This window comes from Strigops habroptila, chromosome 1 (assembly GCF_004027225.2).
Source record: "Strigops habroptila isolate Jane chromosome 1, bStrHab1.2.pri, whole genome shotgun sequence".
NCBI classification, from domain to species: Eukaryota; Metazoa; Chordata; class Aves; order Psittaciformes; family Psittacidae; genus Strigops; species Strigops habroptila.
In genome coordinates, this window is record NC_044277.2 from 16,173,408 (window position 1) to 16,194,570 (window position 21,163).

Sequence of the window (21,163 nt, forward strand, 5' to 3'; positions counted from 1 at the left end):
AAACCTGGAAAGTTTCAATACTCTTTTTTTCCTAGCATTATTTTCTTGAATAGATAACAAAGGTCTATTACTCAGCGATGAGTTGAGTTATGCACTTAAGTTTAGCTGTTTGGTACACTATAAATATCTAGATAGATAAGATGGCGCGAATCATTGTGTGCCAGATTAAAGCTTGATCTACCATGCGATCTCATTGAATTCTCATTGAAATCCATGAATTTGCATGATCTATAAATCACTGATAACATTGCCTGTCTTTGATCATCATTGAATCATACAGTTCAATGCTTACATAACATTATTGTGAATGACACTGAAACCTACAAGAAGCAGCAGAAAAATAAATTTAAACAAGACTAATTAGAGAAATATATTTTCAAAATGTATTATGAAAAAGGACCAGTGAACAACAAACCAGGAAGATGGTTAGAAAAAGAAATATAAAATTTTATTAATTTAATTTTCACCAGAAATTATTTAAATGTGTACTCATTCCACATTATTTGTTTTACAGGCATTTAGCCATCATTAAAAAAAAAAAAAAAAAAGCCGTGTGTATCTATATATGTAAATAAAAAATCTATGCCCACAAAAAGCAAAAAAAACCCCAACAAACTACCAACCCAAACCCTCAAAACCTTTGTACTTTCGTACTCTCATAATCATCACTCACATCATATCAGTGATGCTTCCTCTGCATAAGAGCCCTTATACATATTCAAATTTAGATCTTAATTTGAATTCATAATACCTTGAAAAGCTTTTCTAAGCCAAGTCCCCAGTTGTATATCACTGAAAAATCTTCCCCTTTCAGCATATGGTTAAGATCAGAGAAGTATATAGGGAAAAATGACATCTTGGCAGTATGCATATTTTTCTGCATTTATGCCTTCATATCACATTTGCAAGTTTGTAGGTTAGATAAATTTTCCCAGTATGTGACAAATTTAATTTAAATATATGGGGTAAGAATTTTAAAAAGTGTTTTGTTTTATAAACATGTCACCAATGTTAATTATGTATTTGTAATTCCATATAATATCAGATTTTATCAATTATTAACTGAAGTATTGTTTTCTCACCATTCCTGTGAATGGTTTTCTCCATATTTAGGAAGTGGAAATCAAAAGAACAGGGACAGATACATGATTCTAAATATCTTTCAAGGTATTTAGGTGCTTAATTGCTGTTTAGCTTTTACATTCTGATTGCAGTGATTGTAGTGTTAGGCACTTAAGCATCTTTGAGGACTCTTACCTTGGTGATTTGATAGAGGTAGAGCAGAAGGTTGTGGAAAGGCCAATGAAAGAGAGATTCTCAGGGGTCTGTACAGAAATCGCTGCAAAGATTCTCTTTCCTGTCTTTCTTCTGTGTTCAGATATCGTTACTGGACTTGTTGTGCATTGATAAAGATGTTAGTCTTCATAAATATTCTCTTTCCAGTTATTCTTTTGTTTGTAATGTTTATAGCTGACATCGAAGTAATTATGCTGTTTCAATGTGATCGAAATGCAGGTGCTAAAAGTAGATTGCACATTTTTCTTTTGTCTTATGCACTATGAAGTCAGTGGTAGCACTACTGTCAACTTTAGTGTTTGCCAGTTTACCTGAAGACTGATTATTTTTTCCACTGGCTTCACAAGTTAAGAAAATGTTCACCAAATGTTCACCAAACATTTTCATGGGGATTAATGTTTGTTAGCCTTGTGCCACAGGTGAGCTTTTACCTGTGAAACCTAACCGCAAGACTGGAACCAAATAAATCCAAGCAGATGATACTGTAGGTGGAGGAATATAGGAATACAGTACAGCAGTTCTGTTATTTCTTGAGCAAATGCTTTCATTACAGAGCCTAAGATGATATCTGGTGTGCTATTGGTTATATTCACACCTCTTAAATGTAGTTAGTATTAATTTTCTTAGTAGCAAATTTGCTATGTGAATCAGAACAAAATACAGAACGATTTGTCTGGGCCATTTTGCTTATGGTAGCAAAATTACATTTTGGCAAAAATCTGTAAACAGATGTGGGTCAGAATAGCATACATGCTCATTGGCACAGCTTGTGTTTTTAAACTTTTTATTCTCTTAAGTACTGGTAGAGTATAGCAACATTTTCAATTATCATTTTGTTTTTAATACTGCTAGGAACTAGGATAAGTTTTTCTATAATTCATATGGGAAAAGAAAAAAATGAATTCTGTAGAAAAGTATTTTACAAAAGCACTGCTATTTTTTAAGTCAGAAAGCTATTCTAACGTCTTTAGTTGTGCATGATACTCCTAGTTTTCTGCTTTTAACCTGTTACATGAGCTGAAAAGCTATTTCACATACTACTGTTTGTCTTTGCAGTTTGCATAAGCTTCAGTAATTTAGTTATGAAAATTTACCTATAAGAATTTTTATAAATCAGTACTTGATAAAACATAATCAATATTTAAAAATCAACATACGGATCCTTCAGAATCATTGAGCCAGTATGTTACCCATTGTTTTAATGGATATTTTACTTCTGTGAATGAACAATTAACATTATTCTCCTGATTGTCTTTAATGCAGCAAAACAAAACTTCATTATTATCTTTTTTATATTTTCTTTATTCCTTCCACAGTGAAGAACCTGAACCTGTGATGTGATGAAGTTCCTTAGTTCTGTTGTATTTAGTGGCTAATTAGTAAGATCAAATTCAAGATGTGTTTTTACTTTATTTTTTTCTATCTGGTCATACAATAATTTAGCAGATTTTTTAAAAGACAAAACCTGGTATTTTAAAATCTTCAATTACTGTAATTAAGAGGTTTCTTGCAGTCATTAAAATTTTTCTTTCCATGAGAAGTGAACTATTATTTATGGCAGAATTAGTTAAAGCTTTTGTTCTGTGATGTTATACTTAATTTTTTAATTTATTTTTGTTTTTTAATCCTTGTCATTAATTTTTCAGCAAGATTGTCTGGATTTTTAGGCTCTAGGACAAGTTTTATTCATGTTAGCACTCTAATGCGACACTGTCCCGCATGACATCCTTGTCTCTAAATTGGAGAGACATCAATTTGATAGACGGACCACTCAGTGAATAAAGAACTGGCTGGATGGCCGCACGCAAAGAGTTATGGTCAACGGCTCAATGTCCAGTTGGAAAACAGTAGCTAGAGGTGCCCCTCAGGGGTCGGTGTTGGGACCGGTCCTGTTCAACATCTTTGTTGGCGACATGGACAGTGGGATTGAGTGCACCCTCAGCAAGTTTGCCGACGACACCAAGCTGTGTGGTTCGGTTGATACGCTGGAGGAAAGGGGTGCCATCCAGAGGGACCTTGACACGCTTGTGAGGTGGGCGGATGCCAACCTTATGAAGTTTAACCAAGCCAAGTGTAAGGTCCTACACCTGGGTCAGGGCAATCCCAGGCACAGCTACAGGCTGGGCAGAGAAGAGATTCAGAGCAGCCCTGCAGAGAAGGACTTGGGGGTGTTGCTTGATGAGAAGCTTAACATGAGCTGGCTTCAGTGTGCGCTTGCAGCCCAGAAAGCCAACCGTATCCTGGGCTGCATCAAAAGAAGCGTGACCAGCAGGTCGAAGGAGGTGATCCTGCCCCTCTACTCTGCTCTTGTGAGACCTCACTTGGAGTATTGTGTACAGTTCTGGTGTCCTGTCGTGGTTTGAGCCCATCCGGTAACTCAGAACCACACAGCCGCTCGCTCACTCCCCCCCTTCTTCCTCCCCCTGCTCCCGGAGGGATGGGGAGGAGAATCGGAAGAATGTAACTCCCACGGGTTGAGATAAGAGCAGTCCTGCAACTAAGGTATAATTCAAAACCACTACTGCTACCACCAATGATAATAATGATTAGTGAAATACCAAGGGGAGAGGATACAATTGCTCACCACCCGCCGACCAATACCCAGGCCGACCCGAGCAGTGATCTGGGCCTTCCGGGTAACTCCCTCCGGTTTCTATACTGGGCATGACGTGCTGTGGTATGGAATACCCCTTTGGCTAGTTTGGGTCAGGTGTCCTTTCTCTGCTTCCTCCCGGCTTCCCCTCCTCCCTGGCAAAGCATGAGACTGAGAAAGTCCTTGGTTGGAATAAACATTACTTAGCAACAACTAAAACCATCGGTGTTATCAGCGTTGTTCCCAGGCTGAAAGTTAAAAAACACAGCACTGCACCAGCTACTAAGAAGGAGAAAAATGACTGCTATAGCTGAACCCAGGACAGTATCCACCCCTTATTCCATACCATTCACGTCATGCTCAGATCCCACATCTCTCAACACACCATTGCCCCTGTCCCATATATACACATATATATACACCCACACCCACACACAGAGAAAGATATCATTCCCTAGTCCGTGGACCAATCCCTGTAAAATTGCTGAACTCATCCAGTCCATGATGTCAGGCTCCATCTCTTGTAATAGTGTTTCAGGGCAGGAGGGACGGTACGTAGTATTGGATTGTTGCCTGCTGATGATACCGCCAAACTCATCTGATCACTGCTGAGCTCGTCTGGTTTCCTCAAAATTCATTCTTTGTTGAGGTGATGATCAGAGGGAAGTCAGGGTCAATTGCTGGCGACCTGAAGATATCCAGCTGGTGGGCTATAAAAGTGTTATAGAGCAGGCAACAGCGTACAATTGAGTTCATTGGCTGTTTTCCCCCAAAATCAAATCCCCTTGAGGTACACATCGGACTTCCCCATCTTCCCGCATTGCCCACCGAGTATATCCAGGTCCCTGAGCAAAAGCAACCCCATGAGTGGGTTTGCCTTTAGCTGAAGCAGGAATAACCCAGACTGTCTTCCCCAACAAATTCTTTATGTGCACCACAGGAGCTTTATCCCCCTCTACAGTACATAAAAGTTCTGATTGGGCTGGGCCAGCCCTGTTGGCAGATCCCGTAGGGTTGACCAACCAGGTGGCTTTTGGTAAATGTGTATCCCAGTGTTTGAAAGTCCCACCACCCATTGCTCTCTGTGTAGTTTTTAACAGCCCATTGTACTGTTCGATTTTCTCAGAGGCTGGTGCATGGTAGGGGATGTGATATACCCACTCAATGCCATGCTCTTTGGCCCAAGTGTCTATGAGGTTGTTCCGGAAATGAGTCCCATTGTCTGACTCAATTCTCTCTGAGGTGCCGTGTCGCCACAAGACTTGTTTCTCAAGGCCCAGGATAGTGTTCCGGGCAGTGGCATGGGGGACAGCATGTTTCCAGCCAGCCAGTGGTTGCTTCCACCATGGTAAGCACATAGCACTTGCCTTGGTGGGTTGGTGGGAGTGTGATATAGTCAATCTGCCAGGCCTCCCCATACTTGTACTTCAGCCATCGTCCTCCATACCAGAGAGGCTTTAACCGCTTGGCTTGCTTAATTGCAGCACATGTTTCACATTCGTGAATAACCTGGGCAATAGTGTCCATCGTTAAGTCCACCCCTCGATCACGAGCCCATCTATATGTTGCATCTCTGCCTTGATGGCCTGAGGTGTCATGGGCCCACCGGGCTAAAAATAATTCACCCTTATGTTGCCAATCCAAGTCCATCTGAGCCACTTTAATCTTAGCAGCTTTATCCACTTGCTGGTTATTCTGGTGTTCCTCAGTGGCCCGACTCTTGGGTACATGAGCATCTACGTGGCGTACCTTCAGCACCAGGTTCTGCACCCGAGCAGCGATATCTTGCCACAATGCAGCAGCCCAGATGGGTTTACTTCTGCGTTGCCAGTTGCTCTGCTTCCATTGCTGCAACCACCCCCACAGGGCATTTGCCACCATCCATGAGTCAGTATAGAGATAAAGTACTGGCCATTTTTCTCGTTCAGCAATGTCCAAGGCCAGCTGGATGGCTTTCACCTCTGCGAACTGACTTGATTCACCCTCTCCCTCAGCAGTTTCTGCAACTTGTTGCAGGGGACTCCACACAGCTGCCTTCCATCTCCGATGCTTTCCCACAATATGGCAGGACCCATCAGTAAACAAGGCATATTGCTTTTCACTCTCTGACAGTTCATTATATGGTGAGGCCTCTTCAGCACGCATCACCTCCTCTTCTGGTGACATCCCAAAATCTTTGCCCTCTGGCCAGTCCATGATGACTTCTAGAATTCCTGGACGACTGGGATTTCCTATTCGAGCTCATTGTGTAATTAGTGCGGCCCACTTACTCCATGTAGCATCAGTTGCATGATGTGTAGAGGAGACCCTGCCTTTGAACATCCAGCCCAGCACAGGCAACTGGGGTGCCAGGACGAACTGTGCTTCAGTTCCGATCACTTCTGAGGCAGCTCGAACCCCTTCATAGGCTGCCAGTATCTCTTTTTCAGTGGGAGTATAGCTGGCCTCGGATCCTTTATATCCCCGACTCCAAAAGCCAAGGGGTCGACCTCGAGTCTCCCCTGGAGCTTTCTGCCAGAGGCTCCAGGTAGGACCATTCTCCCCGGCTGCGGTATAGAGCACATTTTTCACATATGGCCCGGCCGGACTGGTCCAAGGGCTACTGCATGAACTATTTCTTGTTTAATTTGTTCAAAGGCTTGTTGTTGCTCAGGGCCCCATTTGAAATCATTCTTCTTCCGGGTCACGTGGTAGAGAGGGCTTACGATCAGACTGTAATTTGGGATGTGCATTCTCTAGAACCCCACAACACCTAAGAAAGCTTGTGTTTCTTTCTTGTTAGTTGGTGGAGACATTGCTGTTATCTTGTTGATCACGTCTGTGGGGATCTGGCGGCGTCCATCTTGCCATTTTATTCCCAAAAATTGAATCTCCTGTGCAGGTCCCTTGACCTTACTCCGTTCTATGGCAAAACCGGCTTTCAGCAGGATTTGGATTATCTTCCTCCCTTTCTCAAAAACTTCTTCCGCTGTATCACCCCACACGATGATGTCATCAATGTATTGCAGGTGTTCTGGAGCTTGCCCCTGTTCCAGTGCAGTCTGGATCAATCCATGGCAGATGGTAGGGCTGTGTTTCCACCCCTGGGGCAGTTGGTTCCAAGTGTACTGGACACCCCTCCAAGTGAAAGCAAACTGTGGCCTGCATTCTGCTGCCAAAGGGATTGAGAAAAATGCATTGGCAATGTCAATTGTGGCATACCACTTGGCTGCTTTTGACTCCAGTTCATATTGAAGTTCTAACATGTCCGGTACGGCAGCACTCAATGGTGGTGTGACTTCGTTCAGGCCACGATAGTCTACCGTTAATCTCCACTCTCCATTAGACTTTTGCACTGGCCATATGGGGCTATTAAAGGGTGAGCGAGTCCTGCTGATCACTCCTTGGCTCTCCAGTCTGCAGATCAGCTTATGGATGGGAATCAAGGAGTCTCGGTTGGTGAGATATTGCCGCCGGTGCACTGTTGTGGTCGTAATTGGCACTTGTTGTTCTTCGACCTTCAGCAACCCCACAACAGAAGGATCCTCTGAGAGACTGGGCAAGGTGGACAGCTGCTTAATTTGCTCTGTCTCCAAGGCAGCGATACCAAAAGCCCATCTATACCCTTTTGGGTCTTTGAAGTACCCTCTCCTGAGATAGTCTATGCCAAGGATGCATGGAGCCCCTGGACCAGTCACAATGGGGTGCTTTTGCCACTTCCTCCCAGTCAGGCTGATTTCAGCTTCCAGTATAGTTAACGCTTGGGATCCTCCTGTCACTCCAGAAATATAAATGGGTTTCACCCCTTGATACCTTGATGGCATCAGAGTACACTGTGTACCGGTATCTACTAGAGCCTTATACTTCTATGGGACTGATGTGCCAGGCCATCTGATCCACACAGTCCAGTAAACCCGATTATCCCTCTCCTCCACCTGGCTGGAGGCAGGGCCCCTCTAATAGTGATCATAAAATTCTCCACTTCTGTCTTGTAGAAAGGGATTAGTATTCCTTATCACAGGAGCTGGAGTAAAATCAGCTCTTTCACTCCATCTGGGAAACTGCTCACCAGAGACTGGAGCAGCAGCTTTCCTGGGAGGATCATCCTTGACCATTGTTCTCCTCTTCAGTTCACGCACCCGTTGCTCCAGAACTGAGGTAGGTTTTCCATCCCACTTTCTCATGTCTTCTCCATGATCCCGCAGGTAAAAACATAGGGTGGCCCGTGGCGTGTACCTCCTATATTTTCTTTCTCGAGCAGTAGGGCGCCTTCTGTTAATAGCTGAGGCATGGGTTGGTACGCGTGGGGAGCTGGATAGATCGGATAAATCGTCTCTCAATTGTTTGAATTCCTGGGACAGTTTTTCCACAGCTGGAATGATGATAGGGGTGAGATTGTCTTTGAACTCTCGGAGTTGACGAATCAGGCAATCCACTGTTGATGATATTCCGACATTCCAGGTCATTGATGCCAATGTGTGGGCATATGATGATGGCGCAGTCCGTGTAAGTTTCTGCCACATGGGTCGTGTACATTCGACTTCATCTGGATCTACGGATGTGTTCCTGGCATCCGGCCTACGATAGATCATCTCTATAATGGCTGATTCCCTCAGGGACTGGATGCCTTTCTCTATCGTGGTCCAGTTGGCCGAGCGACTCGTAATATCGTGTTTGTAGGGAAACCTTTCCTTCACAGCTGCCAGGAGCCGCCTGCAAAGACTGAGGGCTCGCTTCTCTCTTGCAATCGCTTTGTCAATTCCTCCTTCCTTAGCAAGTGATCCCAGCTGCTTGGCTTCCCTACCTTCTAGTTCGTGACGGTCGGCCCCATTGTCCCAGCATCGGAGCAACCAGGTGACAATGTGCTCCCCTGGAAGACGGTTGAAATCTTTTCGCATATTCCGCAGCTCGGTTGAGGTCCGGGGTCGAGAAGTGACCTCTTCTTCTTCTTCCTCTTCCTCTGACCCACGTAGTAGTAACTCTTGTTCAGATGCTGTTCCGTGTAGTAATGGCATTGGGTCTTCATCTTTCTTTGCTTCGCGGGTTGCTCTTTGTGCCTCTCGTCTGCTTTTGCTTACAGGGGCAACAGACATTGTCACAAACTGGCCATTTGGTTTAGCTCCAGTGTTTGTCACTGTGGTTGGAGTGGCTGCAGTGTCTGCCACTAGGATTGGAGTGGCTGCAATGTCTGTTGCTGGGGTTGGTGCAGCTGCTGTGCTTGGGAGTTGAGTAACACCAAGAGCTGCATTGTCTGTTGCTGTCAGGGTTTGAGTAGCTACTGTGCTTGTCACTGGGGTTGGTGTGGCTGCGGTGCTTGGAGTAGCTATATTGTCTGTTGCTGTCAGGGTTTGAGTAGCTACTGTGCTTGTCACTGGGGTTGGTGCAGTTGCGGTGCTTGAAATTGGAGTAGTTGCGTTGTCTGTTGTGGTCAGGGTCTGAGTAGCTGCTGTGCTTGTAGTTGGCACTGCTGCGTTGTCTCTTGCTTTGCCATCAGATCCAGAGACATTTTTTTCCCTTTGAAGGTGCTGGATAGTGTTGAGCAGGGCTCTGTAGGCGTAGGCGAAGCCCCAGCACGTTGCCATGATTTGTCCCTCTCTGGTATAACCAGGACGACAGCACACCTCGTTTAAGTGTTTTACTAGTTTTTCCGGATGTTGCACTTGTTCAGTGGTGAAGTTCCAAAGCATTGGAGGGGCCCACTGTCCTAGATACTTGCCCATACTATCCCACACACCCTGCCACTCATGGCTCTCCAGCCTCAGGGAAAATCTCCTGGTGGTCCTCCCATATCGTCGTCTAATCCTAGACCAGATTCGAACCTGATATTGCTGAACTTTCAAGATTAAACGAATTACGATTTTCCCAGGACGGGATGGCCGTGAGTAAAACACACTCCGTATGTTTGCCAACATGCTGATCCCCAGCACAAACAGCAGGCAGGTTTCAAGGGTATTCAAAGGCCATCTAAAACCTTCAGAACTCTCAACTGCTGTTGCAAATAGGCTGGTTTGGGAACGGGGGGTGAAAGTGAATGCTTCCTTCGTAAGTCGACCCCCCGAGGAGAAAAACAAAGATATGCAATTGCTAAAGTATTTCATTATATACCTCCCAATGTATAGAGGTGATGGCCACACTGGAAGCACAAACCAGACCAGTTTCACGATCAATGAGTCTATTGTATTACACGTCATTACCATGAAGTACAGTGAAACAAAAACCTTAGCCCAGGCCCCCAGCCGACAAACACTAAAACAGCAAATAGTGGCTGTAAGTAAGGTACAACATGCTGAAACTCTGAGATCAAGCGCAACAAGTCCGAGAGCCAAATAATCACCATTGTGACGAGTAGTAACAATGAATGCTTATCACAAATATGATTAGACACACTCTGGTCAGATCTGTTGCTATCTCAACCCTTCGTGCCCCACGTTGAGCGCCAAAAAGAACTGTCGTGGTTTGAACCCAGCTGGTAACTCAGAACCACACAGCCGCTTGCCCACTCCCGCCCTTCTTCCTCCCCCCGCTTCCGGAGGGATGGGGAGGAGAATCGGAAGAATGTAACTCCCACGGGTTGAGATAAGAGCAGTCCTGCAACTAAGGTATAATACAAAACCACTACTGCTACCACCAATGATAATAGTGATTAGTGAAATACCAAGGGGAGAGGATACAATTGCTCACCACCCGCCGACCAATACCCAGGCCGACCCGAGCAGTGATCTGGGCCTTCTGGGTAACTCCCTCCGGTTTCTATACTGGGCATGACGTGCTGTGGTATGGAATACCCCTTTGGCTAGTTTGGGTCAGGTGTCCTTTCTCTGCTTCCTCCCGGCTTCCCCTCCTCCTTGGCAAAGCATGAGACTGGGAAAGTCCTTGGTTGGAATAAACATTACTTAGCAACAACTAAAAACATTGGTGTTATCAGCGTTGTTCCCAGGCTGAAAGTTAAAAAACACAGCACTGCACCAGCTACTAAGAAGGAAAAAAATGACTGCTACAGCTGAACCCAGGACATGTCCTCAACATAAAAAGGACATGGAGCTGTTGGAGCGAGTCCAGAGGAGGGCCACGAGGATGACAAGAGGGCTGGAGCACCTCCCGTATGAAGAGAGGCTGAGAGAGTTGGGGCTGTTCAACCTGGAGAAGAGAAGGCTCCGTGGAGACCTCATAGCAGCCTTCCAGTATCTGAAGGGGGTCTGTAAGGATGCTGAGGAGGGACTCTTCCTTAGGGACTGTAGTGGTAGGACAAGGGGTAATGGCTTCAAACTTAAACAGGGGAAGTTTAGATTAGCTATAAGGAAGAAGTTCTTTACAGTGAGGGTGGTGAGGCACTGGAATGGGTTGCCCAAGGAAGTTGTGAATGCTCCATCCCTGGCAGTGTTCAAGGCCAGGTTGGACAGAGCCTTGGGCCACATTGTTTAGTGCAAGGTGTCCCTGCCCATGGCAGGGGGGTTGGAACTAGATGATCTTAAGGTCCTTTCCAACCCTTACTATTCTATGATTCTATGATTCTATAATTAAGCAGAAACAGGAATTGCTTTTCAGGTATGTTTCAAATATTTGGATGACAAAACAAACAAGTAATGTGGTAGGTTATTTCCATCTAGTAACATGGTATTTCCATGTAAGTTATCTGAATGGTAACATTTTTAGAAGTAATAGCTATACATTCACAGGCAATTTTATTAGATCACGGAAAAAAATTTGACATGAGATTCTCAAAACCAATTTTTGAATTAGATAGAAGATACACAGTCATTTGAGAATTATTTACTCATGGGATTAGTTCTGTTGCTGTTAGTACTGATTTTAAATCTCCAGTATTTACCTCCAAATCTCCAATTATAACCTCCAATAACTTTATTCTGCATAAAATTGTATGTTAGAAAGTGGAACATGATTGTGTCAGAGTCAAATACACTCTGACCAGGTTCTTTTATATATGCCACATGTGGAATACATAATGTTTAACATCAAATTTACATACTTAAAGATGGTTGATGTTCTAATTTAGCAGAGTGATACAGAATATATTGCGTAATAACACTTACATAGGTTACACTTAGGAAAATACATAGCGATTGCAATACACAGTTTTATCACAATACCAATGTGATTCCAATTGCAGGTATCTAAAATATGCTCATCATCACAATGCTAGGCATCCCGAATCACTGGAAGGAATACATGGGTTGAAGCCAGCCCAAGCCCATTGCTCTGTGAAGTTCTTTTTTTAATTGTCTAGTTTTTATACTCTGTGTTGGGCTGAGCCAGATATTCTCTCCATCCATGCTAGTCTGGCTCAGGAAGATATTCACACTCTTAATGAACACTGGGAGAAACATTCCTGCCACCAGTTAATCCACTCAGCTGTTGATAGCTGTTTTATTTAAAACAAAGGCCACCCTCCAGTCCTCTGCGTTGAGATAAAAGTCAGAGTCTTGGCAACAGCTGTGCTCATTCATACACTGCATTATTCCGTGAATTTTATGAGTACATCGCTCTTGCCCATCTCTTCTGAGCCTTCTTTCATTTTAGGGATTTACTGGTGTATTCCTAACCAATAAATGACTGGCTGTGATAATTGGTCAAATAACTTAATGATTATTCACATAGCATGAAAAATTTATTCCTATGGTCAAATTTGACATACTTGGTCTATTAAAACTTACACCCATTAAAATGACTCTGATGTAAACATCTTAATTGTGAAAGTGTCTTGTATCTGACATTTAGTAAATCACCCATGGACAGCCTTGGTTTTAAAATTGATCAGCTGTTTGAAAATTAGAAAAAGATGATTGATTGGAGAACAAGCTTAAATATCACTACATGTTCAATAAACTAAAATATGATAATAGGATGGGTAGGATTCTCATACTTCTTTTCTCAGTACAATGTGACTGACTGCTGCATGTCATGCATCAGACTGCATATGATAGGGATTAAACTCAGCTCGTTTTATGAAAACAGTTTTGGTTAAAGCAGAATTGGAAGTAATTTTTTGCGTGCTGTTGTAATGTGAGTGAAACAATGCTAATCAAAATAATAGTAGATCGCAAAATATGTGCTGGCACTAGTATAATAATTTTTAAATCATTAAAATCTGAAGCAATTACTTATTAACTCTTTAACTTTGCAGCAGCATTCCAAGTCTTAACACATTAAAAAACCTTAGGCAATTTTCCACCTAAGTGGTAGTAAGCTACTGTTCTCAACAAGAAAGTATACATTTCTAAGGGGTGATTTTTAATTACATTTATAATTTTTTATTTTTTTTTTAACAGCTGAGGATGCATGTGGAGGAACTATGAGAGGATCCAGCGGTATCATCTCGAGCCCCAACTTTCCTAATGAATATCATAATAACGCGGATTGCACATGGACGGTTGTGGCAGAGCCTGGTGATACTATCTCGCTCATATTTACAGATTTCCAAATGGAAGAAAAATATGATTATTTGGAAGTAGAAGGTTCTGAACCACCTACAATATGGTAAGTAAGTCAATTATTGCAATTTTAATACATTAAAAGAAAAGGGATGATGAAATGTGGAAGGATAACTTTTGTGACTTTTCCTTTTATCAGTAGATAGTCTTGCTGAAAAACACCCAACAAACAGTAATGGTTGCTACTATGTTATCAGTATAAATGTTGATATTCTTCTAATTGCAGCTGTAGAATAATTTCCAAATATATTTCAAGGATGTAACGTCAAGATGAAAGACACTGTAGACTCATTCACCTCCTTGTCTGTAGGTTTAACAGTCTAACCATTATTGTATTAAAAATGTTTATATTTGGAAGCAGAATGGAATGTACCGTTGTACTGGTAAGGGTAGATGGAGCCTTGAAGGAATTACATAATGTCAGAAAGTTAATGGCATGGAGTCCTATCAGCACAGAGTTGTGCATTGTGGCATTGATCACATCTGTTGATCACAGATTATCTCTGGAGGAGTTTCTGTACAGTGAACTGTATATGTGGTCTCACTAAATAATATGTTAGGGTGTGGCTGGTGTTACATCTAGAAATTTCCATCCTGATCTGTGAGGTACAACACCCTGTACTGAGTAGCCACAGCACTTCTTGGTTTTGGTTTTATTCCAAATCCACTGCCTTTAGAGAGTATTTCTGTTTGTTTATTTATGTGTGTGTTTGTTGACTTAGCAGCAGTAATTATTTTTTTGCTAGGATGGCTTCCTGCAGTTCTTGATCTCAGTGTAGATGCATTGTGTAAAACAAATAGAAGGAATAAAGTAGTAAACAATCTCTTTCAAGATCACATTCAGTTAAGTGAAAAAATAAATTATACATCCTGTGTTTTTTCTGGCCAGGTAGTTTTAGGGTAACGTATCATCATACCACTCAGGAAACATATGAATATGATAAATCTTTGTGTTTGTTATGTTGGCTTAAATATACTATCGGTTCACAAAAGAGGATGTGTACAAGCCCAGAAATAACAGCGATGCTCTCTAGTAATATCTTGAGCTCTTAACTGGTTCATAAAGTATTAGAACGTCTGGCACAACAGTCATTTGAACAACAGGTGATACAACAGGTGGCCAGCCATATTAGTCAGTAGAGTCTTGTTTTCTCGTTATCAGTACAAAAAACCCACCAAACATAGGATAGCCCAAAAAAAAAAAAAAAAATTTTTTTTTTTTTTTATAGTAAGCAAATATCTAAAAATTAGACAATTACATAGTTTTGAAAGCATCAGTCTTGGTTTCTACAAGCGATGCTTATAAGTAATATTCCTTATACTTCAGGGTATACACTAAGTCTCAGCTTTAGCAAATAATATTTCATAATTTGAGTTAATTCGTGCTGCCACCTACATAGTTAATTACCTGTATTAGAATATTACTTAATTGCCATTGAGTTGTTCAAGCTATTAAACTGAAATCTTTTGAACTAGCTGTCAGCTAAGGTAATTTTTAAACAATAATTTATAATAATTATTAGTGAGGTAACACTAATGACATATAGACAATGTGAATCACTTGAACAGCTAAACATGCATTCGATTATTCTTGAATGTGTTTTATGTATTCAATCATGAGCTTCAATCAGTGACTTAACAATTTTTTTGCAAAAAAGCTTTGGCTATATTTAAATGATATAATAAGATTATATAGGGAAATTCTCATACTATCTGTTTACAAAACATAAAAAATTACAATGGTAATTTAATAATTGCTCATGTAGAGAAGCAGATTGAGAGCATATTCTTTTTTTAGCTTGTTAATTATAGTCCCTAAATTAGACTGATGTATTCAATTATGCAAAAATATCCCTCACGTGTTAGGAAAAATAGATTTGGAAAGCTTAATTAATAACAATTTGTTAATTAGATTTACAGTGGTAATACTTTATATCTCCTTAGACTATAGGTTTAGTTCAAAATGTCTTACTTTATAAAGTATACATAGCAGTATACTTCTAAAACTAAAACCAGGCTCTTGATCTTTCGTTCTGGAAAACAAATAGTACAGAATTTATAAAATTACTAAAATCATATCTGAATAGTAAGTAGCATTATAAAATAATTTCTTAGTCATTTTGTTGCTTTACGTGACTGTTACATCTCTTGAATTAAAAAAAAACAAAACCAAAAAACCAAACAACAAAACTTTTCTGCAAATCTGCTGTATAACAAAATATCCCTATTTTTTTTCCAAGTTAAACAATAGGCTGGAACTACATAGAATCACAGAATGGTTTTGTTTGGAAGGGACCTTAAAGATCATCCAGTTCTAACCCTTACTGCCATGGGTAGGGACACCTTCCACTAGATCAGGTTGCTCAAAGCCTCAACCAACCTGGCCTTGAACACTTCCAGGAATGAGTATCCTCAATTTCTCTGGGCAATGTGTTCCAGTGCCTCACCACTCTCATAGTGAAGAATTTTTTCCTAATATCTAATCTAAATCTCCCCTCTGTCAGTGTCCTATCACTTTGTAAGAAGTCCCTTTCCAGCTTTCTTGTAGGCCCCTAGGCTCTCTCCAGAGCTTTCTATTCTCCAGGCTGAACATGGCTAATTCCCTCAGCCTGCCTTCATAGAAGAGGTGCTCCAGCCCTTGAATCATCTTTGTGGCCGCCTCTGGACTCAAACAGGTCCACAGTCCACATGCCTCTTGTGTTGGGGGCCCCAGAGCTGGGTGCAGTACTCCAGGTGGGGTCTCACAAGAGTGGAGCAGAGGGGGACAATCACCTCACTCAACCTGCTTGTGAGTGAGGTGTTGTTTTGATGCAGCCCAGCAGATGGTTTGCTTTCTGCCTGCAAGTGCACAGTGCCAGCTCATGTCGAGCTTTTTGTCAACTAACACCCACAAGTCCTTCTCCTCAGGACTGTTCTCAATCCAGACTCTGTTCAGCCTGTAGCTGTGCTTGGGATTGCCCTGACCCAGGTGCAGGACGTTGCACTTGGCCTTGTTGAACTTCATGAGGTTCACATGGGCTCACCTCTCATGCCTGTCAAGGTCCTGGATGGCATCCCTTCCCTCCAGTGTTGCACCACACAGCTTGGTGTTGCCAGTAAACTTGCTGAAGGTGCACTCAATCCCACTGTCCATATCGTCGACAGAGACGTTAAACATCACCAGTCCCAATACTGGCCCCTGAGGAATGCCACTCATCACTTGTCTCCACTTGGACATTGAGCCATTAACCATAACTCTTTGAGTGCGACCATCCAGACAATTATTCACAGAATGTTCCGTCCATCAAATCCATGCCTGTACAATTTAGAGACAAGGATGTTGTGCAGGTAGATACCAAGTAAGTAGTCTGGGGTTATCCATAAGACAAGACCTGGAATTCTTTATGAAGTTCTAGCTTTCTGTAGTCTTCCAGTCAGTCATATTTCAGTTATGCCAAGTCTTTTCATTAAGAAAATGTTAATAGGCCATTTTTATTTAAGTAGTGGGAAAAAGTTGTATAGATGCCCTTCAGGGTCTTTGTTGTCTGTTGTCAAGGGCTGATTCTGATTGGTAATTTGAATTGAATGAAGGTATGTTTTTCAGTTTGGAAGTGAAACCAAGAGAAAATTATTATTTTGAGGAAGCTGTTTTTCCCATCTTTTATCAACAAACCAAAAACCTGAAAGTAAATGATGAAATGTTTGGTTTTGCCTAAGCAAAGATTTACAGTTTGAGGTATTCATTGGTGAAAGAAGTAGCAATGTCATTGTATGTTTTCCCACTAGTTATTATACAAAATTTTCACATCTTGTTTAATGCTCAGAGGAAAGACTCAGGAAAGTAATGTTAATGAGTGATATGATCCTAATAAGGATGTTAAATGCCCCAGATGATAGGTGGTTTGTAGTCGGATACAATTGAATCCAAATTTAAAGAGTGGTGGCAAAAATGATACTGCTTGTCACAGGAAAGATGCCTTCAGAAGAATGTTGCAGTTGTAGCCAAATAGATGGAAAAACTATTTAAGTAGTATGCAGTCATAAAAACCTGCTGAAAGTAGAGTGTTTACTGCCAGTGGATATAATTAAATTTTTTATTGGCTTAAACTGGAAAAAAAATAGATGTAACTGCAAAGGCAGCCAGGTTTTGGAGTGACTAAGTCCATCTCGCCTTCTAAAAAAAGGAATAGAAGATAAGAGAGATAATGCTTAACAATAGAACAGGGTGAGCAGAAAGCCAGGAATGGGAGGAATACTAAAGCTGAAAGTATTGCCTGGTTGAGTCTTTGATTATCCATGCATTGTACATTATAGTTTTCATCCCCTTTTCTGAAGAGAAAGAGAAATGAAGTGGTTGGCTTTTTTGGAAACAAAAGCTTTCCATAGAAATCAGTTATTTCTATCCTTTAGCGTTTGCCTCTGTGGTTTGATTTTGTGCATGGTGGTTCAGCATTTCACCTGTAGCATTTCCATGAGGTCATTCAGAACAGTCCAAGAAGCACAGTGCATTCTGTAATATGTAGGGTCAGGCCCAATGGTAGTATTAGGAGGGGAATTTGTTGCAGTGACTGAGGAGGTTAATAGCACATTTTTTTGTTGTTCTGTTGTGTGATTCCATTTGGTAACCATCATTTGAAAAGGACTTTGACTCTTAAAATGCCTGTTGAAACATGAAGAAGATTTTAATCTAGAGAGGAAAAAGATATCAAATCACATGTTTAACAATAGAGGTGGAGGCTTCTCTGTGTTATTTTGTACTACTCTTGTGTGTTTCTGAAGAAATAAAAGTACCTTTCATGATACCCTGTTCTAGCGGTATTTTCTGCATTCCTTTCTTGGGTTGTACTTCAAAGTGAACTGCAGAAATATGTCTCAAACTTTTCAGGCAGAATAGACACATGTAGCCATGAGTTTCATGATAAAAATCTTCGTTCTGCCACTTAAGAGTAAAGAACTTGTAGTCTATGCTTTTTTTTTTAAAGACATTTAGTTACTTTGTAAGATTTACAATAAATAGACCCAATCCTTAGTAAAGGGAGAATTTGACTTTAAGAAACTGTCATATCCCTGGAAATGCGGATCAACCAAAGGTGTAAAACAAGAGTTTAATCCTGAAACTCAATACGTTATGTATGTGTCTACGTAAGTAGGTTGTAAGGGGACACAGGAGAGAATGATAGAATCTTATAATCAGTATAATTCAGCATGGAAGGGAACTCAGGAGCTGTCTAGTACAACCTACATCTGAAAGCAGGCTCAGATCTTGAGGCGAGAGAAGGTCATTCAGGGCTTTATCCAGGCTGAATGATATGTCATATCATATATCATATCATTTCCCGAAGTCTTACCAGTGTTCAGAAACAAGTTGAAACATAATTCTCAGGAATCCTTATATGGTAGAAGAAAAACTTAGGTTTTTCCACTATCCCTTTTGGGCAGAGATTTACTAGCTAATGGGTTGTGCTTCCATGGACATTTTTAACACTCTTTGGATGTACCAGTATTGCTTATTTGTAACTCTGTTTTGTAGAAACCAGATAAATAACAATCCAGACCTAGGGCATTTTACTAATGAATACTTAAAAATCATGATCAGTAATAAACAAATGCAAAAATGGAGTCTGTGACTCAGCAGTTTCTAGAAAAAAATATAATAGGAAGATGGCTTGTTAATTTAACAGAGAACACTTTCACTGTGCTTACTCCAGCAGAATACTGCACTTGTTTTGATGTGGTCATTTGCTATTGTCTCAGGAGGGCAATTGCTGGAGTGGTGAGGGAGACTGATTACTCTTGTCTTAACTGAAACACCAGTGACTGAGCTTGCAAGTAAAGCTGGAACAGCTGTATTTTATGCTGCATGAGTTGTATGGTGGGAGAAAGGGTATTACACATAAAGCAGGGGATAACATAACTCTCAAAACCAGGCAGGGGAAAAAAAAAACCTCACAACCAAACACAAACCAAAAAATAACCCCAGACCAATACATGTAATTGTTTCATTTGTCATTCCAGAGTAATTAAATATTCATACTTCCTTGTCATATATACTGAGTCCCTGCCATGAACTCATTTGCTTTACTGAGAAAAGTAAGTAACGGACTGTGGTAGAACAGTTAATTCCCGCAGAGATAATCCCAAATCACTCTTGTTCCTAGATTCTGGATTAAAATTATTACTGTGCTTTGTACATTGGATAAACTACATGCAGTCATAATTCCATCTTTTATGTGTCTGGCCACAACAGCCAAAAATACAGTATTTTGAATGCATGAATGAAACCCTTTGTGTTTGTGAATAAATCCTGAAAAAAAGATAAAGCATCACTTATATGGGGCCCACAGACTACTGAAAACTTTTTATGATTGTCTATCTGTTTTGCCTGTGAAAATCACTTTAGGTGATTTAGAGTGCAAATTCACTTGTAAAATGAACCAGTACCTAAATCAAACCATTAAGCGTCCTATGACCCTGCTAATGCCATTTCTTTATATTAAGGATAGACGCAATGTCAAACCAGCGTCAGCAATTTTTAATAATCACATGCCATCGTAACCCACAGCTTCCTGGTCATGACAGAACAGTCACTAAAAAAGAAAATAATCTATTCGTGTATACTTACTGTGTTTATTTCTTCTGCCTACAGTAGGTCATGAAAGTGAATATTACATACATACGAATATTAAAAATAAATACTATTATCCCATAATTTTTAAACTGTTTCTAAGGTTAACAGTTTTAGGTGTTTACAAATGAAGTACAATGCATTTTCATCATTTTGAAACCCTGAAGGTAAGTTCATCTAGGTATGCTTTAAAAATTTAGACTTTTGAAGGTTAAATGCAATTTCCCTGTGACCTAATTCCTGAACCACGTTAATATTCTGAAAACCTATGTCAAGATAGCTGCAATAACATGAGAAACAGTACAGAAAAGGGGAAAAGGATGGAAACAAATATAGGAAAAAATCTATAGAGAGAGGAATAAAATAGGCTAAAGCTTTTACATTTTGAAAACAAGTAAGAAACTATATGAAAGATTAATAAAATTATGAATATTACATGTTAGGTAAATAAGGAACATCATTAATTCATTTCTTACACTAAAATAAATAGGGATGCTCGATTTATCAGTTAGAAGATTTAAAACAAAAGTTAGAACTTTTCTGTAGCATACATAATTAAGTTGTGAAAGTCTGGCATGGGATGTTATAGATAGAAAACTTAGATTGAAAAATGGATCAGAACGGAAAATTTATCAAAGGATATTAAACATAAAGGCCTGCTTGAAGGACTCCATTCAAGAAGCCTGCAGTCCATAAAGTTGCTGGGAATTGTGATGATGTATGAAGGGATGAATTTCATTCTGTATAATCATAGTTTCTGGCACTCCTAGTGAATTATCTGTTACTGCTCATCGTCAGAAATAAAGTATTAGTCTCAGTGTATTTCTGATCTAACACACCACTGCATACATTCATAGATACCATCAAGGATATGATGGGTACTAACAGAGTAGTATAATTCCCAGTCATGGCAATAAGAGATTTTTGGCATTATTCATATAAACGCAAAGAAGTGATCATAACTGGGATGGCGTCAGGAGTAATAGTTTTGCATCTGTAAAACATCTTCAGGGCTGAAGTTCAGAACTTTTCCGTTTATGTTATAGAATTATTCTGCCTTTTTTTAAGGCTTGTGATAAGAAAACGTGAAGATGCCAAATCATTATTTAAGGCTTCAGCAAATATGGAATCTAATTTCACCTGGTATTAACTAATGTTTAAACATAATCAGTGTTTGATTATGATTATACTACTTTTGATTTCATTTTTGTCTGGTTTCTTTTTCAAGCCAGTAGGGAATGC

General features: G+C 40.6%; 1 protein-coding gene across 1 annotated transcript in view; it reads left to right on the forward strand.

Moving 5' to 3' along the window:
- The window catches only part of CSMD3 (CUB and Sushi multiple domains 3), a 609,188-nt gene that overhangs the window by 182,114 nt on the left and 405,911 nt on the right, over window positions 1–21,163 (forward strand). Inside the window, 1 exon segment of the mRNA XM_030493685.1 lies at window positions 13,156–13,363. Within this exon segment, the coding sequence (XP_030349545.1) occupies window positions 13,156–13,363 (208 nt within the window).